The following is a 22,870-nucleotide window of genomic DNA, read 5'->3' on the forward strand; positions in this document are numbered from 1 at the left end:
TTTCTCTTTGACCATTTCAATTGAAAACAATCACAGTTAGGCACTTCATTGTTACCCAGAAATGATTTGACATTTAAATCAAAATGTCTGCATTGGACCTTTAAGAAGTTAGGGGCACCAGACAGTCACAGGGGAACCAGAAAAAGAGATGTGCTTGAAAGGTAGGATCGATCATCACCTGGAGTATCTAGCCAGCTGTTAGCCCGCTGTTAGCCCGCTGTTGGCCAGCTGTTGGCCAGCTGTTGGCCCGCTGTTGGCCCGCTGTTGGCCCGCTGTTGGCCCGCTGTTGGCCTGCTGTTAGACCGCTGTTGGCCTGCTGTTGGCCAGCTGTTAGCCAGCTGTTAGCTAGGTAGCATGACTGGACAAGGTTGATACATGAATGGTCAAGGTTTCTTGTTATCAAACAAATAGTTAGGGCCTGCGGCACGGTTTATGAAATGACTCAGACATTCTAGAACTAGAATGTATGTGAATAATTTACAGATATTTTAATGATGCACAGAATTTTTAAAAAGTCAACACTTTGTAAAAAAATATACATTTGAGGGTTCATATATACTGTCATAAATTATAATTAAAATAAATTATAGCATTACTATTGATTACCCAGCTAATTGCCTGAAAATGCAGACGTGAGAGAGGACCGAGTGAGCCTTATTCTACATTATGCTACACAATGACATTATTACATTACTATTACAGGCGTGGGGGTTAAGTCAGGGGGCTCAGATGCTACAGAAGCTAGTACTAATAGTCAGAGGAGCGATATTCCTGCCCCCATGTTGCCTCCCAGGACTAAAGAGTGGATGTAGTCTATCAGTGAAGCCATCTGTAAACGTATGGATGTGAACCCCAGTCTCCGCGCAGTAGAAGGACACTCGGCCCTCCACGTAGTCCAGAAACACCCCCACCTTCCTGGGCTTCTGCTCCAGGCCCACGGGGGTGACAGTGGGGGAGGTGTTAGCTACGTATTGACCCCCGCTCTTTAGGCTCAGTGTCCAGAAGCCATTGGCTGGGCTGACTGTAAACTTCCCTTTCCTGTTGATGGACTGTCTGGCCACGCCCAGGTTCCACTCTATCTTCTCTCCCACCTCCACTTCCCAGTAGTACCTGGAATGGAGTCAACATTAGTACCTGGAATGGAGTCAACATTAGTACCTAGAATGGAGTCAACATTAGTAGCGGGAATGGAGTCAACATTAGTACCTAGAATGGAGTCAACATTAGTACCTGGAATGGAGTCAACATTAGTACCTGGAATGGAGTCAACATTAGTACCTGGAATGGAGTCAACATTAGTACCTAGAATGGAGTCAACATTAGTACCTGGAATGGAGTCAACATTAGTACCTGGAATGGAGTCAACATTAGTACCTGGAATGGAGTCAACATTAGTACCTGGAATGGAGTCAACATTAGTACCTGGAATGGAGTCAACATTAGTACCTGGAATGGAGTCAACATTAGTCCAGTAGTACCTGGAATGGAGTCAACATTAGTCCAGCAGTACCTGGAATGGAGTCAATGTTTTCGTCATTACAACTGATGAACTTTGCATTCAAGTCCAGTCCAAATTTTCATCATTCTAACTGATGAACCTTGTATTTTAGTCCAGTCCATGTTTTCATCATTCTAACTGATGAACTTAGTATTGAAATCCAGTCCATGTTTTCATCATTCTAACTGATGAACTTAGTATTGAAATCCAGTCCATGTTTTACTACAGCACTAGTTAAGGTAAAGAGCCATGAGTGAATCCTAACTTCTACTTAAGTTTGTATCCCCACAATAGTTTCAGTAAAGTTCAACAAACAAACCATATCAGACGGCCTGACAGCCGTTCTAAGAACCATAGATATATGATCATAGATCTTTATGATAATGTAGATATATAGATATAGAATGCTATTATATTGGCAAACAGTATAAAGAGGGACATTACAGTACCTGCCACTGCTGAAGGATTCTCTTCCCAGGACATTGGCCACGCGGTCAAACCTCTTGGGGTTGTCTGGGACCTCCTGGTGTTTGTCTGTGTGTCGCACCTGTTTCCGGTCTTCTGAGACCGAGAGAAAGGCGTGGGCCGTCTTGGGACTCAGGGAGATGTCTACTAGGGTAGAGGAAGGAGAGAGAAACATATAAGTGCCATGGCAACAGAAAACTCACCTTGGTAAAACAAGTACTTGGAAGGCCCAACGCCGCCATTCCTAATTCAATATCAAATTGTTTTCTGAGTAATAATTAAGTACCTTACTCTAATAGATTTCCATTAAAATGGGCAAAAATTTGAAAAGTATTTCTCAAGCAAGATTTTGGCTAGGACTGTCTGGGAGTGGTCTGAGGGGGGAGGGGAAAACTGAAGACTAGCCGTTATTGGCAGAGAGGTTTGGAACTCTCTTTGTTATTAGTCTATTAACCAATTTACCACATTGTGATGTCACAATGGAAAGCCTAAACTTCCGCCCACCCACACCTGCTGACTAAGATAGTTTTTGGTTGAAAATACAATCAGGAAATAACACTTTCCCACACTTTTACAGTGTTAGTTTCATCAGCTGTTGTACAATATGATATAAAACACAGAAAAACTGAATTTTGACTGCACTGGTCCTTTATGAACAAAAAATAGATATTATGGTGTATCTAACTCTTTGGGCAGGTGGAGACATACCTGTGTATTTCTGTATTTTCTTCAGCTCTGCAAAAGATAACAGTTCCAGTAAGAATCCTTCCCAGACAAACAGATCTGACATTTCACTCACCCTAAAGATAACAGTTCCATAAGAATCCTTCCCAGACTAACAGATCTGACATTTCACTCACCCTAAAGATAACAGTTCCATAAGAATCCTTCCCAGACTAACAGATCTGACATTTCACTCACCCTAAAGATAACAGTTCCATAAGAATCCTTCCCAGACTAACAGATCTGACATTTCACTCACCCTAAAGATAACAGTTCCAATAAGAATCCTTCCCAGACTAACAGATCTGACATTTCACTCACCCTAAAGATATGCAGTAGAATAATACAGTAATCATTTATCAGATGCTGACAGATGTCTAATCAACACAAAACATGTGGTCTACTAAAGTGTTGAGGGTGGATGTAGAACTGTAAGAGATGGATCCAGTATGATATGATCGTACCTGTAGTGTAAATACTAACCAGCTTTAGAGAGTCTACAGAGCTCTCCTTTAACCACGTCCATCAGGTCTGACACTGCTCTCCTGGTCACGCCCATACAGGGGTCTGTCTCCATGGTAACCTTGGACCAGTCCCTCCTCTCAGAGTAGCCCGTGGTGGAAGTGGTGCTCTGCGACGTACATAGAGGACAAACAAACAAACACGGTTATATTTTAAGATGAAATATAAGTGGTTGGGGGACTAATTTAAGGGTTCAAGCCTTTTCTTCTGTGGTCCTGATAATTAAGAAACTCTGTTTCTGTTTCTGGAAATGAAGACATGATGAAGCAAAGATCAACATGTAGACCTACTGTGTCCTAATCTACATTATAAACCGGGTAGTTTGGGTCCTGAATTCTGATTGGCTGAAATCCGAGGTATATCAGACATTATAAACTGGGTGGTTCGAGCCCTGAATGGTGATTGGCTGGATGTCGTGGTATACCACGGGTATGAAAGAACATGTATTTTTACTGTTCTAATGACGTTGGTAACCAGTTTTAAGGTGTGTATCCAGTCCGTACTCTGCTTTGCGTCGTGCATAAGAACAGCCCTTGGCTCTGGTATATATTGATTATATGCCACACTCCCTCGGGCCTTATTGAGTATTTGATTACCGCTCTGGGGTGAAGTTTCCCCTAGGTACAGATCTAGGATCAGCTTCCTTTCCCTCAATCTAAACCTTAACCATTAATGGAGAAAATGCTAAACTGGCCCAAAACTAGCGTCTAGGTGCGACTTCACCCTACGCCATGCTTACCACTGCAACACTCTTCTGACCACCACCACCACCACCACCACAGAGCTCATCATGGCTCTGCTGGGAATGACAAGGCCTCAGGTCAGTGTCTCCATTCCTCAGCTGTAGAATCTCCTGTTCCAGCTCCTTCACCAGCTTCTCAACAATCCTCTAAAGAAACACAAACATTGTTACATTTGGTATATTGATAATCACATTGTATTCTGTCAATAGGTGGTGGATGAGGTGAGTTTTCCCCTTACTATGTAAAGTGCTTTGTGTAACTAATTCACAAGAAAGGAGGTAAAGAAATCCAATCCGTTATTATTTTTAATCTAAGTTTATAAATTCATAAATAAATCAGAGTATTACTGTACATTACAGACCTCCTCCTCCCCCTGTCTCTCCTCAATGGCTGCCACCACGGCCTTGTGGCTCTTCTCCATGGAACTGACAAGGGCAGAGAACACCTTCTGGCTCTCACGCACCTCCCTCACACACGAGTTCTGATTGGACAAAAGACATGTCAATATCTCAGATGAGTTCTAATTGGACAAGAGACATGTCAATATCTCAGACATCAGTTCTGATTGGATAAAATACATGTCTGTATCTCACATCACTTTAAGATGATAAGGTGTGATTGGACAAAAGACATGTATGTGGTAAGGGTGGTGGATTTGTCGAACTCATCTAGATCTACATAAGGGCGTAGGGTGTAGGGCCTCTCTAACCCTGTACCTGGAGAGATACCATCCTGTAGGGCCTCTCTAACCCTGTACCTGGAGAGATACCATCCTGTAGGGCCTCTCTAACCCTGTACCTGGAGATCTACCATCCTGTAGGACCTCTCTAACCCTGTACCTGGAGAGATACCATCCTGTAGGGCCTCTCTAACCCTGTACCTGGAGAGATACCATCCTGTAGGGCCTCTCTAACCCTGTACCTGGAGAGATACCATCCTGTAGGGCCTCTCTAACCCTGTACCTGGAGATCTACCATCCTGTAGGACCTCTCTAACCCTGTACCTGGAGAGATACCATCCTGTAGGTTTTCACTACAACCCTAATCTAGCGCACCTGATTCTAATAATTAGCTGGTTGATAAACTGAACCAGGTTAGTTAAAACTGGAGTTGGAGTTAGGTAGCTCTCCAGGAACAGGCTTGGAGAGCCCTGGTGTAGGGGCTAGGGGCCCATTTGGGATCGGGACTCACTTTGAGGAGCTGCAGGGAATGTCTGAGTCTGTCAACTTTCTTCAGTCGCTCCTGGATCATCTGGTCAATGTCTACAACCTGCAGCTGCAGAAGAGGATTACACCAAGGTATCATAACATCAAGAGGATTACATCAAGGTATCATGACACCAAGATGATTACGCCAAGGTAACATGACACCAAGAGGATTACACCAAGGTATCATGCCACCAAGAGGATTACATCAAGGTATCATGACACCAAGAGGATTACACCAAGGTATCATGACATCAAGATGATTACACCAAGGTATCATGCCACCAAGAGGATTACATCAATGTATCATGACACCAAGAGGATTACACCAACGTATCATGACATCAAGAGGATTACACCAAGAGGATTACACCAAGGTATCATGACACCAAGGTATCACGACACCAAGAGGATTACACCAAGGTATCATGACACCAAGGTATCACGACACCAAGAGGATTACACCAAGGTATCATGACGCCAAGATGATTACACCAAGGTATCATGACACCAAGGTATCACGACACCAAGAGGATTACACCAAGGTATCATGACATCAAGATGAATACACCAAGGTATCATGACACCAAGAGGATTACACCAAGGTATCATGACACCAAGAGGATTACACCAAGGTATCATGACATCAATAGGATTACACCAAGGTATCATGACATCAATAGGATTACACCAAGGTATCATGACACCAAGGTATCACGACACCAAGGTGATTACACCAAGGTATCATGACACCAAGGTATCACGACACCAAGAGGATTTCACCAAGGTATCATGACGCCAAGATGATTACACCAAGGTATCATGGCACCAAGAGGATTACACCAACGTATCATGACACCAAGAGGATTACACCAAGGTGTCATGACGCCAAGAGGATTACACCAAGGTATCATGACACCAAGGTATCTATTACAGGTACACCGTAGCGTCTTGAACCTCTTAATGTCACAATATGTTGCACTAAGGTCAGTAGAGTACCGTGTTGTGGCTCTCCTCAGGGCTCTCAGGCCGTGTCGTCCTGTAGTTGTCACAGACGTCAGCCAGGATGCGGTTGACACTAAGGTCTGGCCTGGAATGGAACAACCTCTTGCAGAGGGGACAGTAGTCTGAACGGTGCCGGGTCCAGTACCTGTAATGAGCCCAGTCCATGTTTTTATTATTCTGATGAATTCTACCATCTCAGTACTCCAGTCCATGTTCTACTCATCCACTATTTGAGCTTCAGAGCTAGTGAACAACAATGTATGGATCCTCTGCAATGCTTTCAATAAAGTTCAACAAACGATAGACACCCCCGACCTCCATTTTTTATAATCGTAAGATAACGAGGGGACGTACCCACACAGGCATTCCTGACAGAAACTGTGGCCACACGGAGTAGTCACGGGACTGCTGAAGATGTCCTTACACAGCGGGCACAGGAAGTGCCTCTCGGAGACGAGGCTGATGGTAGAGATGGTAGATGCCATGCCCTGGAAGAACACCATATAAATCAATCAACTCATCCTTTCCGTACCCCTCTTTTCCCTCTGCCCCTCTGATCCATCTCTCCACCCTTTCCAATTCCCCTTTTTCTAAAAGGTCCAAGTTCAATATATTACCAGATTGAGCATGAAACACTTTGCAGTAACAGAAACCTGTAGTGTACTGTCTCTCATTAACAGGGAAGCAACTTTCACTGGGGGCATGCCCCCCCACCACCACCACACATTCTGAAATTGCATTTTTATCTCCCCCCATTACTATTGTAATGTGATACAAAAACAAGGCACCGGTGTGCTTTAGGACCATGAGGACATCTCGGAGCGGTCGCGTAGACTGTTTGGAAAATATATATCATGCCCCCCCCCCGGTTTTATCATTGTCATCCCCTCACTTCTAAAAACCAAAGATGCACCCCATTACATAACAATATAGAGATGAAATGTAATGTCAGGTCTCTCTGAATACCTTCATGTTCTTGTCACGTAATACTTCCATTTGATTGGCCAGACAGAGTTCACTGGTACAGTTATTGAAGGTTTCCCCCATTCATTTTTCCCAATGGAAGGAGAGTGTGCGTTAAAAGCCACAGTATTCACTCGCTTCAAGATTCAACTTAATCAACTAGTCAGTTGGGTTACAGTGCCTTCAGAAAGTATTCAGACACCTTGACTTACTCCACATGTTGTTAGATTACAGCCTTATTCTAAAATGGATTCAATTGTTTTCTTCCCTCATCAATCTATACACAATACCCCATAATGACATCACAATACCCCATAATGACATCACAATACCCCATAATGACATCACAATACCCCATAATGACCATGCAAAAACAGGTTTAGACATTTTTGCAAATTTATTAAGAATAAAAAAACGTAAATATTGGTATTCAGACCCCAGCGATTACAGCATTGAGTCTTCTTAGTAATGACACTACAAGCTTGGCACACCTGCTTTTTGGGGAGTTTACTCCATTCTGCTCTGCAGATCCTCCCAAACTCTGTCAGGTCGGATGGGGAGCGTTGCTGTACAGCTATTTTCAGGTCTCTCCGGAGATGTTCAATCGGGTTCAAGTCCGGGCTCTGGCTGGGCCACTCAAGGACATTGAGACTTGTCCCAAAGCCACTCATGCGTTGTCTTGGCTGTGTGTTTAGGGTCGTTGTCCTGTTGGAAGGTAAACCTTCGCCCCAGTCTGAGGACCTGAGAGCTCTTAAGCAGGTTTTCATCAAGGATCTCTCTGTACTTTGCTATGTTCATCTTTGCCTCGATGCTGACTAGTCTCCCAGTCCATGCCGATGAAAAACATCCCCACAACAGGATTCTGCCACCACCATGCTTCACCGTAGTGATGGTGCCAGGTTTCCTCCAGATGTGACGTTTGGCATTCAGGCCAAAGAGATCAATCTTGGTTTCATCAGACTAGAGAATCTTGTTTCTCATGGTCTGAGAGTCTTTAGGTGCCTTTTGGCAAACTCCAAACGGGCTGTCGTGTCTTTTACTGAGGAGTGGTTTCCATCTGGCCAAAAAGGCCTGATTTATGGAGTGCTGCAGAGATGGTTGTCCTTCTGGAAGGTTCTCCCATCTCCACAGAGGAATTCTAGAGCTCTGTCAGAGTGACCATTGGATTCTTGGTCACCTCCCTGACCAAGGCCCTTCTCCCCCGATTGCTCAGTTTGGCCAGCTCTAGGAAGAGCCTTGGTGGTTCCAAACTTCTTCCATCTAAGAATGATGGAGGCCACTGTGTTCTTGGTGACCTGCAGAAATGTTTTGGTACCCTTCACCAGATATGTGCCTCAACACAATCCTGTCTCAAGGCTCTACGGACAATTCCTTCGACCTCATGGCTTGGTTTTCGCTCTGACGTGCACTGTCAACTGTGGGACCTTATATAGACTGGTGTGTGCCTTTCCTAATCATGTCCAATCAATTGAATTTACCACAGGTGGACTCCAATCAAGTTGTAGAAACGGCTCAAGGATGGTCAATGGAAACAGGATGCACCTGAGCTCAATTTTGAGTCTCACAGCAAAAGGGTCTGAGTAAATGAGGTATTTCTGTTCATAGATTTTTATAAATTTGCCCCCCCAAAAAATCTAAAAAAACGTTTTTGCTTTGTCACTATGGGGTATTGTGTGTAGATTGCTGAGGATTTTTATTTATTTAATTCATTTTAGAATAAGGCTGTAACAAAAAATACTTTCCTAAGGCACTGTTTTCTCTCAGCAAGGAATATAATCCAATCAGACTTTCCAAGGTGAAATAACAAAGACTGATTCATTCAATCACCTCTTTCCCATTTTGCTGATAAATAACAAGCTGAAGAAGGACAGAGGTTTATAAAACCCATCGGTTCTGAAACCCAAGGACAGTGGAGGGCTACTGAAGTTAAGATGTTGACACTGACTAGAGGGAACATACAGTATTTTGTCTTAAATATAGTGTGCATCTAGGATCCTCTCTGAAGTTCTGGAGACTTCAATAGACCCAGACCCACTTCTGATAATCCTGGGAGTGTCTGATTCCCTAAACGGATTAAACAACCCACAAAAACAACTAAAATAACTAATTTCTGCAACAAAAAATAATAATCTTGTTGTATTGGAAAAGGAGGGAAGTGCCCTCTACCAAATTATGGCTCAGCGAATTGGCAAACACTGTACACTTAGAAAGAATGAGATATATTCTGAACAATAAATTATCAACATTTGATCAAATCTGGCAGCCTTTCCTCTCCTACGTGGACGAGTCGGCGCTGTGAATTTGTACTTATTAACACACTCTCAAATCTCCATTGTAATATATTAATCTACCTTTAGGCAGCATGTGCTGGTCCTGCCACCCGAGCAGTTGGGGGGGGAATAGGGGGAATAAGTGGGGGATAAGTGGGGGGGAATAAGTGGGGGAATAAGTGGGGGGGGTAAAGGGGGAATAAGTGGGGGGTGGGGTAAAGGGGGAATAAGTGGGGGGGTAAAGGGGGAATAAGTGGGGGTGGGGTAAAGGGGGAATAAGTGGGGGTAAAGGGGGAATAAGTGGGGGTGGGGTAAAGGGGGGAATAAGTGGGGGTAAGTGAGGGGGTAAAGGGGGAATAAGTGGGGGAATAAGTGGGGGGTAAAGGGGGAAATAAGTGGGGGATAAGTGGGGGGGTAAAGGGGGAATAAGTGGGGGGTAAAGGGGGGAATAAGCGGGGGAATAAGTGGGGGGGGTAAAGGGGGAATAAGTGGGGGGTAAAGGGGGGAATAAGTGGGGGAATAAGTGGGGAAGATGTTGGGGGATAAAGGGGGGATAAAGGGGGGAATATGTTGGGGGGTAAAGGGGGGAATAAGTGGGGGGGAATAGGTGACATCTACCCTCTGTCTTTCTACCTGTCCTTGTTCTGTATGTCGTGTTTTTAATATTTGTAATATCTAATATTTCTAATATTTTAGATAGGGATTTTATACTGGTCTTTTATACCGAAACACCATTCTTGTGTGTGTTCAATAAAAAATATTTGAACGAAAATATAGCCTGCATCCTAAATGGCACCCTATTCCCTATGGGGCCCTGGGTCAAAAGTAGTGCACTATCAAGGAAATAGGGTGCCATTTGCAGTATTCGAGAGAAAGCCATTTAGACATGGTGCAGCCAACAGATTCCCAACATAAAAGCTATGACCTCATGTCCTTGACATCACCGCAGCGAGCAAAGTCACATTCCAGCTATTCCAATCTGATTGGACGAAAGACAGGAGGTGGATATTCTCAAAGGAAGTGAATTGTTATCAACTCCACGGTCAAACATGTTTCTTTGTCAAGCAGTGAAGGCTTGTCTTTTGATATTTCACTATTGGAACTCTTTCAGGTCACAGATTCATCTGAGCTCACCTAATGTTTCTCTGTGTGTCTCAAAGCCAAGTCAGTTATGTGATCATGTGTGTCATTCAAAAAAAAGTGTGTGTGTCTGTCTGTCTGTCTGTCTGTCTGTCTGTCTGTCTGTCTGTCTGTCTGTCTGTCTGTCTGTCTGTCTGTCTGTCTGTCTGTCTGTCTGTCTGTCTGTCTGTCTGTCTGTCTTTCTGGCTCTCTCTGTCTGTCTCTGTCTGTCTCTGTCTGTCTGTGTCTGTCTTTCTGTCTGTCTGTCTCTGTCTGTCTGTGTCTGTCTTTCTGTCTGTCTGTCTCTGTCTCTCTGGCTCTCTCTGTCTGTCTCTGTCTTTCTGTCTGTCTCTCTGGCTCTCTCTATCTGTCTGTCTGTCTGTCTCTCTGTCTCTCTGTCTCTCTGTCTGTCTGTGTCTCTCTGGCTGTCTCTGTCTGTCTGTCTCTATCTCTCTGGCTCTCTCTGTCTGTCTGTCTGTCTGTCTCTCTGTCTGTCTGTCTGTCTGTCTGTCTGTCTGTCTGTCTGTCTGTCTGTCTGTCTGTCTGTCTGTCTGTCTGTCTGTCTGTCTGTCTGTGTCTGTCTCTCTGGCTCTGTCTGTCTGTCTGTCTGTGTCTGTCTCTCTGTCTGTCTGTCTGTCTCTCTGGCTCTGTCTGTCTGTGTCTGTCTGTCTCTCTGTCTGTGTCTGTCTGTCTCTGTCTGTGTCTGTCTGTCTCTCTGTCTCTGTCTGTGTGTGTCTGTCTGTCTCTGTCTCTCTGTCTCTGTCTGTGTCTGTCTGTGTCTGTCTGTCTCTGTCTGTGTCTGTGTCTGTCTGTGTGTTTGAGAGACAGAGAGCGTAAAATTCCCTGGTATGCAGTAGAACAGGTAACACCAAGTATTCTGTTACATAATGAAGGAATCAACACAACACTCAACACCTGCATGACCTCTTCCAGCTGTTATTCTCACTACAATCACAACTGTTTGTTTTACCTCAAAACGGTATTGTATTTTCTCTCTTTTACCAGTTAAAAACAAACAGTGTAGCACCTATAAAGTTGTGACTTCCTGAACTGAGAAGAGTGACGTCCTGACCTGTTCAGTCGTAACCATGATGTCAAAGAAAATGGATGTTACATATACTGTTCTGAACAGAGAGCCCACGTCCTGACAAGGAGGATTGATTTGAATAAGCTTTATTGTTCCTAAGCTGTCTTCAATATTTACAACCTGTGTTCAGTACGATGTTAACAAGTTAAACCTACCTGTCCCACTTATTCCTTTCCAGGTGCTCAGAGCTTCAGTCGCTAGTCAGTCTGTGTCTCTTCCTGTATTCAGAGACCAGGTGACAGGTGTGAGTTCCTAGAAAGGTGCTTGTGGGTGGGGTTTAATCCAGGTGTGTTCAGCTGTTGTCAGTCAATCAGGTGTTTGCTTTGGGAGGAGTCTGTAACCTTAGACATTGGCTACGTCCCAATTATCTCTCCTTCCTCCTGAAGTGTGCACTTCACCACTCCCCACAAACTTAAAAGCATTTGATTGGTGGAGCCATGGACTACAGTCTAGAGGAAGTTTCTGTATTTTCTGTATTCATTTAAAATAATTAAAAGTGAAGTAAACAAGTGCACACTTGGGGAGAAGGGGCAAATCTTAGGTAAGACCCTGTTAGAGCTGACAAACAGCAGCACTAGGCCCTGCAGTAGCTCTGATCCAGGGTGTTAGAGCTGTCAAACAGCTCTGGTCCAGGGTGGTAGAGCTGTCAAACAGCAGCACCGGGCTCTGCAGTAGCTCTGGTCCAGGGTGTGTTAGTGTGGCTTGCTAACGCTGAGCCTTCCTGAAGATTCACTAACACCCTGGACCAGAGCTAGCCCTGTAGTAGCTAGTCTCGTCCACTAGCCTGCGCTGTCTCTCTGTAGTGTATCAGTTGAGCCTGTGGATGAGAATATGTGGTGGCTAGCCTCGTCCCCAGCCTCAACTGCCACACACAGAGACAGAGAGATGAGAGAGAGGTACTGTGCAGTATAGTATCAGTAGGTTCTGCAGCCAGAGATCCAGTAGTCATCGTGGAAGGCTGGACACCAGAGCTCTGCTAGAGTGGATTTGTGCAGCAGTGTAGGAGTTTAGCTGTGAAGGAGTTTAGCTGTGAAGGAGTTTAGCCGTGAAGGAGTTTAGCCGTGAAGGAGTTTAGCCGTGAAGGAGTTTAGCCGTGAAGGAGTTTAGCCGTGAAGGAGTTTAGCCGTGAAGGAGGAGTTTAGCCGTGAGGAGTTTAGCCGTGAAGGAGTTTAGCCGTGAAGGAGTTTAGCCGTGAAGGAGTTTAGCCGTGAAGGAGTTTAGCCGTGTAGGAGTTTAGCCGTGTAGGAGTTTAGCCGTGTAGGAGTTTAGCCGTGAAGGAGTTTAGCCGTGAAGGAGTTTAGCCGTGTAGGAGTTTAGCCGTGTAGGAGTTTAGCCGTGAAGGAGTTTAGCCGTGAGTAGGAGTTTAGCCGTGAAGGAGTTTAGCCGTGAAGGAGTTTAGCCGTGAAGGAGTTTGAAGGAGTTTAGCCGTGAAGGAGTGAAGGAGTTTAGCCGTGAAGGAGTTTAGCCGTGAAGGAGTTTAGCCGTGTAGGAGTTTAGCCGTGAAGGAGTTTAGCCGTGAAGGAGTTTAGCCGTGTAGGAGTTTAGCCGTGAAGGAGTTTAGCCGTGAAGGAGTTTAGCCGTGTAGGAGTTTAGCCGTGAAGGAGTTTAGCCGTGAAGGAGTTTAGCCGTGTAGGAGTTTAGCCGTGAAGGAGTTTAGCCGTGTAGGAGTGCTGGAGGGACGGCTGGTGGAAAGATGAAGTGGAATGTCTTTGAGATGGAAGAGTTGAAGCTGAAAGAGCAAGAGAACCTACAGGGAGACAGGCTGGTCTCTCCTGATTGAACTGTCAGACTGTTTCAGTACAGTATGCAATGGAAGATCAGATATGTGCTTTAACACAATACAAATACCACAGGGAAGCAAAACTGGGATTTATTTTCATTTTTAAAAGAAGGAATTTATTTGGCAAAATAGAGATATATACAGCAGCAGTAATATAAAATTAAAAAATAACTATATAAGTTTCATAAAAGGATTTAGAATATATATTTATATTTATTTCCTATTTAAATGGACACATATTTATTGGGAATTAGTATACAGTATACAGATAAAAATAAATATAAAAGTATACAGATGTATATATAAATATACATTCTAAATCTATTTAAATAGGAACACGTTATAAATGTACTGTTGTTTTTGGTGTCTTTGGAATTCCCAATACATCTGTATACTTTTAAATAGGAAATAAATATAAATATAGATTCTAAATCCATTTATGAAACTTACATAGTTACATTTATAACGTGTTTAAATATTCCATTGTTAGAGGATCTTCCCTTTATTCATGATTTACGTATTTCAACAATGAATCTGTTTAAAATAACCAACTAGAAACCATCACCAGATCAGCAGCCCCCAAAAAAAAACAAATCAACAGCGTCTAATATCTACAAAACATACATCTCTGAATATTTTCTCACTGACTAATAAGATTCATTAGTGAACTGATTGGCCTCAGACCTCTACACAGTGGTGTTAAACTGGGCAGGAACGGCATCAAAATGACACAATCTGTTAAACTGTGCAATGCCTCATCGATGTAAGCAGCATTGTCTCAACGTCTATTCATTTGTGCAGCAGTGTTTGTGAGGTAACCCCATGCCGCACTGACAGCACCTCCTATGCCCCCCCCGACGACGGCACCTACAGCGGCTCCCACCACCATACCCTCAAACCCCACGACCGCTCCACATAAAGCCCCTAGAGCTGCCCCTTTACCTACTGCAGCAGCATAGTCAACTGCTGTGAGAGTAAATCCCAGTACCTCTGAGATCTTCCTCTCAGCCTTCGCTCGGTTCTCTACTCTTATCCTTGTCTCAAACTGCAGCAGCTCCTTTTCAAGACCTTCACCTGTGTACCTGCTCTCCAGCTCCTTCTCAAGACCTTCACCTGTGTACCTGCTCTCCAGCTCCTTCCTCTTTGTCAGCATCTCTTTCTTTCTCCCTTTCATCATGAAACGCTCCTCTTTCTGGATTCTCTCCTCTGCTTCCTGGTATTGGTGATTGGAGTAGAATCTGCATCCGTTTTCCCTCACCATGTCGTCCATCTTCTCCAGGAGCTGTCTGGAAACCTTCTCATCTCTCCGGGCCTTCCTCTCATTGAAGAGGTGATACCTTCGGCCACACTTCTCAATGAGCTCCCTGAAGTCTCTGTTAGTCTTGACTTTCTCCTCAAGAGCTGAATCCTCCTTCTCCTCTTCATGACACACCACAACCATCATGTGGTTCAAGATGCTGTCCCCAAAATGCTTTGTGACGAGTTCCAGGATGCTTGCTGCACTTGGTGAGATGTTGTTCAGGTCGAATGCAAAGAGAACAACGTAGGGACCAGGAGAGGACATACACACAGACAACTTGAACACTCTTCTCAGCTCTTTCTGGGATGCCTCGTACTCAGAGAGGTTTGGAGTGTTGACCACAGCTAGTTTTCTCCCGAACGCCTCGCTCCTGTGTCTCTGACTCTCTGTAATGTGGCAGAGCTCATCATTGAACACATCTGTCCCCAGAATGGAGTTTGCCAGAGAAAATTGACTGCGGCCACTTCTCCCAAAGAGAAGGACTCTAAACTCTGCATCGCCTGACACTGACAAACACACACACACACAACCAACAGTCAACAAAAGTACACAATTAGACCAGCATGCACTATTCTCTTGGCCTTCACAAGTATTTATTTATGTACAGATGAATACAAAACTAAAATGTATAGAACTCACAATAAGGGGGCTCCTCCATGCTGTTCTTCCTCCTCCTTTTCGGTTGAGAACCTATGAAAACATGTTAAGTTACAGGCCTACTAAATATACTGTAAAGTTACAGGCCTACTGAATATACTGTTAAGTTACAGGCCTACTGAATATACTGTTAAGTTACAGGCCTACTGAATATACTGTTAAGTTACAGGCCTACTAAATATACTGTTAAGTTACAGGCCTACTGAATATACTGTTAAGTTACAGGCCTACTAAATATACTGTAAAGTTACAGGCCTACTAAATATACTGTAAAGTTACAGGCCTACTAAATATACTGTTAAGTTACAGGCCTACTAAATATACTGTTAAGTTACAGGCCTACTGAATATACTGTTAAGTTACAGGCCTACTGAATATACTGTTAAGTTACAGGCCTACTGAATATACTGTTAAGTTACAGGCCTACTGAATACAGGCCTACTGAATATACTGTTAAGTTACAGGCCTACTGAATATACTGTTAAGTTACAGGCCTACTGAATATACTGTTAAGTTACAGGCCTACTAAATATACTGTTAAGTTACAGGCCTACTAAATATACTGTTAAGTTACAGGCCTACTAAATATACTGTTAAGTTACAGGCCTACTAAATATACTGTTAAGTTACAGGCCTACTGTTAAGTTACAGGCCTAAATATACTGTAAAGTTACAGGCCTACTAAATAATATACTGTACTGTTAAGTTACAGGCCTACTAAATATACTGTTAAGTTACAGGCCTACTGAATATACTGTAAAGTTACAGGCCTACTAAATATACTGTTAAGTTACAGGCCTACTAAATATACTGTTAAGTTACAGGCCTACTAAATATACTGTTAAGTTACAGGCCTACTAAATATACTGTTAAGTTACAGGCCTACTGAATATACTGTTAAGTTACAGGCCTACTGAATATACTGTTAAGTTACAGGCCTACTAAATATACTGTTAAGTTACAGGCCTACTGAATATACTGTAAAGTTACAGGCCTACTAAATATACTGTTAAGTTACAGGCCTACTAAATATACTGTAAAGTTACAGGCCTACTAAATATACTGTTAAGTTACAGGCCTACTAAATATACTGTTAAGTTACAGGCCTACTAAATATACTGTTAAGTTACAGGCCTACTGAATATACTGTAAAGTTACAGGCCTACTAAATATACTGTTAAGTTACACTAAATTACTGTTAGTTACAGGCCTACTAAATATACTGTTAAGTTACAGGCCTACTAAATATACTGTTAAGTTACAGGCCTACTGAATATACTGTAAAGTTACAGGCCTACTAAATATACTGTTAAGTTACAGGCCTACTAAATATACTGTAAAGTTACAGGCCTACTGAATATACTACTTTACTGTCCATTACAGGCCTAAAATTAATGTTAAGTTAGAGGAAGTAGTTACAGGCCTACTAAATATACTGTTAAGTTACAGGCCTACTGAATATACTGTTAAGTTACAGGCCTACTAAATATACTGTTAAGTTACAGGCCTACTAAATATACTGAAGTTATACTGAATATACTGTTAAGTTACAGGCCTACTAAATATACTGTTAAACAGGCCTACTGAATATACTGCAAGTTACAGGCCTACTAAATATACTGTTAAGTTACAGGCCTACTAAATATACTGTTAAGTTACAGGCCTACTAAATATACTGTTAAGTTACACTGAATATACTGAACTGTACTGTTAAGTTACAGGAATATACGTTAAGTTACAGGCCTACTAAATATACTGTTAATACAGGCCTATCAAAGTTACAGGCCTACTAAATATACTGTTAAGTTACAGGCCTACTGAATATACTGTAAAGTTACAGGCCTACTAAATATACAGTTACAGGCCTACTGAATATACTGTTAAAGTTACAGGCCTACTAAAAACTGTTAGTTACAGGCCTACTAAATATACTGTAAGTTACAGGCCTACGAATATACTGAAGTTACAGGCCTACTAAATATACTTTAGTTACAGGCCTACATGGAATATACTGTAAGTTACAGGCCAAACAATATACTGTTTTACAGGCCTATAATACTATAAATACTAAATATAGTTACTATAAGTTACTAAATATACTGTTACAGTTACAGGCCTAAGTAAAGAACAACTACTAAATATACATGGATAACAGGCCTACTGAATAACTGTTGTTACAGGCCTAAAATTACTGTTAAGTTAACCTAATAGGAATATACTGTTTTACAGGCCTATCAAATATACGTCCATTACAGGCCTACTGAATATACTGGAGAGGCCTACTAAATATACTTGTTTTACAGGCCTACTGAATATAAGTTACAGGCCTACTAAATATACTGTTAAGTTACAGGCCTACTGAATATACTTTAGTTACAGGCCTACTAAATATAAATACAGGCCTATACGTTTATCAGTTACAGGCCTACTGAATATACTGTAAGTTAACAGAGAAAATATACTGTTAAGTTACAGGCCTACTAATATACTGTTGAAGTTACAGGCCTACTAAATAACTGTTAAGTTACAGGCCTACTGAATATACTGTCAAAGTTACAGGCCTACTGAATATACTGTAAAGTTACAGGCCTACTAAATATACTGTTAAGTTACAGGCCTACTGAATATACTGTTAAGTTACAGGCCTACTAAATATACTGTTAAGTTACAGGCCTACTAAATATACTGTTAAGTTACAGGCCTACTAAATATACTGTAAACCCAGATCCCTATCTGACATACCATACAACATACTTTACTGTCCATTTCCATGGAAAATTAATTTAGAGAAGTCAAACAAATACACAAACACAACACACTATAATACAGTATAATATACTATAATACCTATATACTACATACAGACCTACTCAGCAATAACAACTGCAATATCCCACTGGGAACACACTGGTTGAATCAACGTTGTTTCCCACGTTATTTCAATTCAATTACATTGAACCGTGGTGGAATAGACGTTGGTTGATACAATGTATCAAATAAGGAATGATACTCACCCTCATTGGATGCCATAATTGTGCAGCTTAACCTATTAAAACAACGGTGTGTATATGGTTAATGTGGAGGAAATTAGTAGCCTGATAATGAGTGTGATCAGAACGTATATTTGAGTATCTCATGAGGCTTTGTGTACAGGCCTATAAGGGCGCGATGCACCGCTTTGTACCGTTACTGAACACCGAACCATCACAAGTACTTAACAGAAAGAAAAGAAAACATGACGTAATAATATACATAGGATAATTATAATAAAGTGGACAGGAATATTCAACCAATAGGAAGAACTGTTTTACCGCAGGAATCATGTACGTCCATTACTTACGGAATTTGCCGACTGGAGAATTCTACGTCTTCATTTCTGTCAACGACGTCGTTCGGTCGAGCGCTCCGAAACTTTATTCATTCACACACGCTAAAATAACAAACTATATCGTTTATCGTTGCATAATAATCCAGTTCACAATGTAATTTAAATGAGAAGATATAGGCATATACAAATCTGATCAAATCGGTTTGAACTGTAGGCTTTAGAACGTCAACTTTATAATTTAGAGTCAAATCGAAAGTGATATCAGCGGCTACAGCCAATCAGGATGCATTACGGGTTCCCCGGATGTGCATAGTTTACTAATTTTAGACTATTCCATCTACACTCAAGCAAAAGGTAACTCACTAAATGTTTGACAGCTTGTTTTTTCCTTAAAGGCTCCCGAGTGGCCCAGCGGTCTAAGGCACTGCATCTGAGTGCAGGAGATGTCATTACAGTCCCTGGTTCAAATCCAGGCTGTATCCCATCTGGCTGTGATTGGGAGTCTCAGAGGGAGGCGCACAATATGTCTGGGGTAGGCTGTCATTGTAAATTAGAGTTTGTTATTAACTGACCTTCCTTGTTCAATAAACCATTTGCTGCTGGCAGAACCAGTTGTGTGTTTACACACTGTGTGGCAGAACCAGTTGTGTGTTTACACACTGTGTGGCAGAACCAGTTGTGTGTTTACACACTGTGTGGCAGAACCAGTTGTGTGTTTACACACTGTGTGATAGAACCAGTTGTGTGTTTACACACTGTGTGGCAGAACCAGTTGTGTGTTTACACACTGTGTGGTAGAACCAGTTGTGTGTTTACACACTGTGTGGCAGAACCAGTTGTGTGTTTACACACTGTGTGGCAGAACCAGTTGTGTGTTTACACACTGTGTGGCAGAACCAGTTGTGTGTTTACACACTGTGTGGCAGAACCAGTTGTGTGTTTACACACTGTGTGGCAGAACCAGTTGTGTGTTTACACACTGTGTGGCAGAACCAGTTGTGTGTTTACACACTGTGTGGCAGAACCAGTTGTGTGTTTACACACTGTGTGGCAGAACCAGTTGTGTGTTTACACACTGTGTGGCAGAACCAGTTGTGTGTTTACACACTGTGTGGCAGAACCAGTTGTGTGTTTACACACTGTGTGGCAGAACCAGTTGTGTGTTTACACACTGTGTGGCAGAACCAGTTGGCAGAACCAGTGTGTTTACACACTGTGTGGCAGAACCAGTTGTGTGTTTACACACTGTGTGGCAGAACCAGTTGTGTGTTTACACACTGTGTGTTTACACACTGTGTGGCAGAACCAGTTGTGTGTTTACACACTGTGTGGCAGAACCAGTTGTGTGTTTACACACTGTGTGAACCAGAACCAGTTGTGTGTTTACACACTGTGTGGCAGAACCAGTTGTGTGTTTACACACTGTGTGGCAGAACCAGTTGTGTGTTTACACACTGTGTGGCAGAACCAGTTGTGTGTTTACACACTGTGTGGCAGAACCAGTTGTGTGTTTACACACTGTGTGGCAGAACCAGTTGTGTGTTTACACACTGTGTGGCAGAACCAGTTGTGTGTTTACACACTGTGTGGCAGAACCAGTTGTGTGTTTACACACTGTGTGGCAGAACCAGTTGTGTGTTTACACACTGTGTGGCAGAACCAGTTGTTTACACACTGTGTGAGAACCAGTTGTGTGTTTACACACTGTGTGGCAGAACCAGTTGAGTTTACACACTGTGTGGCAGAACCAGTTGTGTGTTTACACAGTTGTGTGTTTGTGTGGCAGAACCAGTTGTGTGTGGCAGAACCAGTTGTGTGTTTACACATTGTGTGGCAGAACCAGTTGTGTGTTTACACACTGTGTGGCAGAACCAGTTGTGTGTTTACACTGTGTGGCAGAACCAGTTGTGTGTTCACACACAGGTCAATTGTGTGGCAGAACCAGTTGTGTGTTTACACACTGTGTGGCAGAACCAGTTGTGTGTTTACACACTGTGTGGCAGAACCAGTTTTGTGTTTACACACTGTGTGGCAGAACCAGTTGTGAGACAGAAAAAAGTCAGTCTCACAGACAGGTCAACCAGGAGAGACAGACTCCAACGTTGCTAGGGAGTCCGTCTCACAGACAGGTCAACCAGGAGAGACAGACTCCAACGTTGCTAGGGAGTCAGTCTCACAGACAGGTCAACCAGGAGAGACAGACTCCAACGTTGCTAGGGAGTCAGTCTCACAGACAGGTCAACCAGGAGAGACAGACTCCAACGTTGCTAGGGAGTCAATTCTCACAGACAGGTCAACCAGGAGAGACAGACTCCAACGTTGCTTGGGAGACAGTCTCTCCTGGTTGACCGGTCTGTGAGACTGTACAGTTTAGTATGTGGAAGATCAGATCTGTGTTTCAACACAATAAATATAGTACAGCAAATGGTCAGGCATTTTATTAGGAATTGAATGGAGATCCATAACAGAAACCCCATAGGGATCTTACAGTTTCACATCTTACAAAAACACTCCTAAATATGTACGGATTGTATGCATGTTTGGTATGACATTGTTGTAGCTACCTACGACTTGGCGTGACATCTACAGGTATGACATAAACGTACCTGTATGAATCACAAAGCCAACTTGTCCGTAGACATATACACTGTTTGTATTCGGTCATGTTTCCGGTCACCTTGCCCTGATTAAAAGCAGTGGTTTGCGCTTTCAGTTTCACGCGAATGCTACCATCAATCCACGGTTTCTGGTTTGGGTATGTTTTAATCGTTGCTACGGGTACGACATCGTCAATGCACTTTCTAATGAACTCGCTCACCGAATCAGCGTATTCGTCACTGTTGTTGTTGGACGCAATGCGGAACATATCCCAGTCCACGTGATCGAAGCAGTCTTGAAGCGTGGAATCAGATTGGTCCGACCAGCGTTGAACAGCCTTCAGAAAGTATGTACACCCTTAGTATTGTTCTACATGTTGTTGTGTCACAGTCTGAATTTAGAATGGATGAAATGTACATGTTGTGTCACTGGTGTAGACACAATACCCCCATAATGTCAGAGTGGAATTATGTTTTTACACATTTTCACAAATTAATACAAAATTAAAAGCTGAAATGTCTTGAGTCAATAATAATTGAAACCCTTTGTTATGGCAAACCTCAATAAGTTCAGGAGTAAATATTTGCTTAACAATTCACATAATGGTTTGTATAAGTCACTGGGTGCCGTAATAGTGGTTAATATGATTTTTGTATGACTACCTCATCTCTGTACACGCATACAATTATCTGTAAGGTCCCTAAGTTGAGCAGTGAATTTCAGAGATTCAACCACAAACACCAGGGAGGTTTTCCAAAGCCTCACAAAGGGCACCTACTGGTAGATGGATAAATAAAACAACAGACAGTGAATATCCCTTTGAGCATGGTGAAGTTATTAATTACACTTTGAATGGTGTATCAATACACCCAGTCACTATAAAGATACTGGCATCCTTCCTAACTCAGTTACTGGAGAGGAAGGAAACCGCTCAGGGATTTCACCATGAGGTCAATGGTGACTTTAAAACAGTTACAGTTTAATGGCTGTGATAGGAGAAGACTGAGGATGGATCAACAACATTGTAGTAGAACAGTCTAATGATAACATCAAGGTCTAATGATAACATCACAGTCTAATGATAACATTAGGGTCTAATGATAACATCAAGGTCTAATGATAACATCAAGGTCTAATGATAACATTAAGGTCTAATGATAACATTAAGGTCTAATGATAACATTAAGGTCTAATGATAACATCACAGTCTAATGATAACATTAAGGTCTAATGATAACATTAAGGTCTAATGATAACATCACAGTCTAATGATAACATTAAGGTCTAATGATAACATTACGGTCTAATGATAACATTAAGGTCTAATGATAACATCACAGTCTAATGATAACATTAAGGTCTAATGATAACATCAAGGTCTAATGATAACATTAAGGTCTAATGATAACATCACAGTCTAATGATAACATTAAGGTCGAATGATAACATCACAGTCTAATGGTAACATCAAGCTCTAATGATAACATCAAGGTCTAATGATAACATCAAGGTCTAATGATAACATTACGGTCTAATGATAACATTACGGTCTAATGATAACATTAAGGTCTAATGATAACATTACGGTCTAATGATAACATCACAGTC

At 42.3% G+C, this 22,870-nt stretch overlaps 2 protein-coding genes across 5 annotated transcripts; both read right to left on the reverse strand.

Annotated features, from left to right (window-relative positions):
* Positions 1–465: 465 nt before the first annotated feature.
* btr02 (bloodthirsty-related gene family, member 2) lies at positions 466–12,001 on the reverse strand. Of its 3 annotated transcripts, none has more exons than XM_042317584.1 (10): positions 11,755–12,001; positions 6,515–6,648; positions 6,155–6,305; positions 5,142–5,225; positions 4,313–4,432; positions 3,948–4,097; positions 3,170–3,317; positions 2,672–2,698; positions 1,948–2,107; positions 466–1,110 (listed from the first exon to the last, which is right to left on the reverse strand). In XM_042317584.1, exons 2-10 carry the CDS (start codon positions 6,643–6,645, stop codon positions 726–728), a joined length of 1,356 nt encoding a protein of 451 aa, XP_042173518.1. In that variant the 5' UTR covers positions 6,646–6,648; positions 11,755–12,001; the 3' UTR covers positions 466–725. The 3 variants fall into 3 exon arrangements, with proteins under 3 accessions (XP_042173518.1, XP_042173519.1, XP_042173517.1); XM_042317585.1 differs by having other exon boundaries at positions 1,948–2,110; positions 6,170–6,305; positions 11,755–11,953; XM_042317583.1 differs by having other exon boundaries at positions 1,948–2,110; positions 11,755–11,953.
* A 1,040-nt stretch (positions 12,002–13,041) lies between these two features.
* si:dkey-120c6.5 (GTPase IMAP family member 9) lies at positions 13,042–21,409 on the reverse strand. Of its 2 annotated transcripts, XM_042317587.1 has the most exons (5): positions 21,271–21,409; positions 18,677–18,766; positions 18,351–18,382; positions 15,319–15,369; positions 13,042–15,185 (listed from the first exon to the last, which is right to left on the reverse strand). In XM_042317587.1, exons 3-5 carry the CDS (start codon positions 18,364–18,366, stop codon positions 14,158–14,160), a joined length of 1,095 nt encoding a protein of 364 aa, XP_042173521.1. In that variant the 5' UTR covers positions 18,367–18,382; positions 18,677–18,766; positions 21,271–21,409; the 3' UTR covers positions 13,042–14,157. The 2 variants fall into 2 exon arrangements, with proteins under 2 accessions (XP_042173521.1, XP_042173520.1); XM_042317586.1 differs by lacking the exon at positions 21,271–21,409 and having other exon boundaries at positions 18,677–19,849.
* Positions 21,410–22,870: the final 1,461 nt, after the last annotated feature.

This window comes from Oncorhynchus tshawytscha, unplaced genomic scaffold (assembly GCF_018296145.1).
Source record: "Oncorhynchus tshawytscha isolate Ot180627B unplaced genomic scaffold, Otsh_v2.0 Un_contig_956_pilon_pilon, whole genome shotgun sequence".
In the NCBI taxonomy this organism is placed as follows: Eukaryota; Metazoa; Chordata; class Actinopteri; order Salmoniformes; family Salmonidae; genus Oncorhynchus; species Oncorhynchus tshawytscha.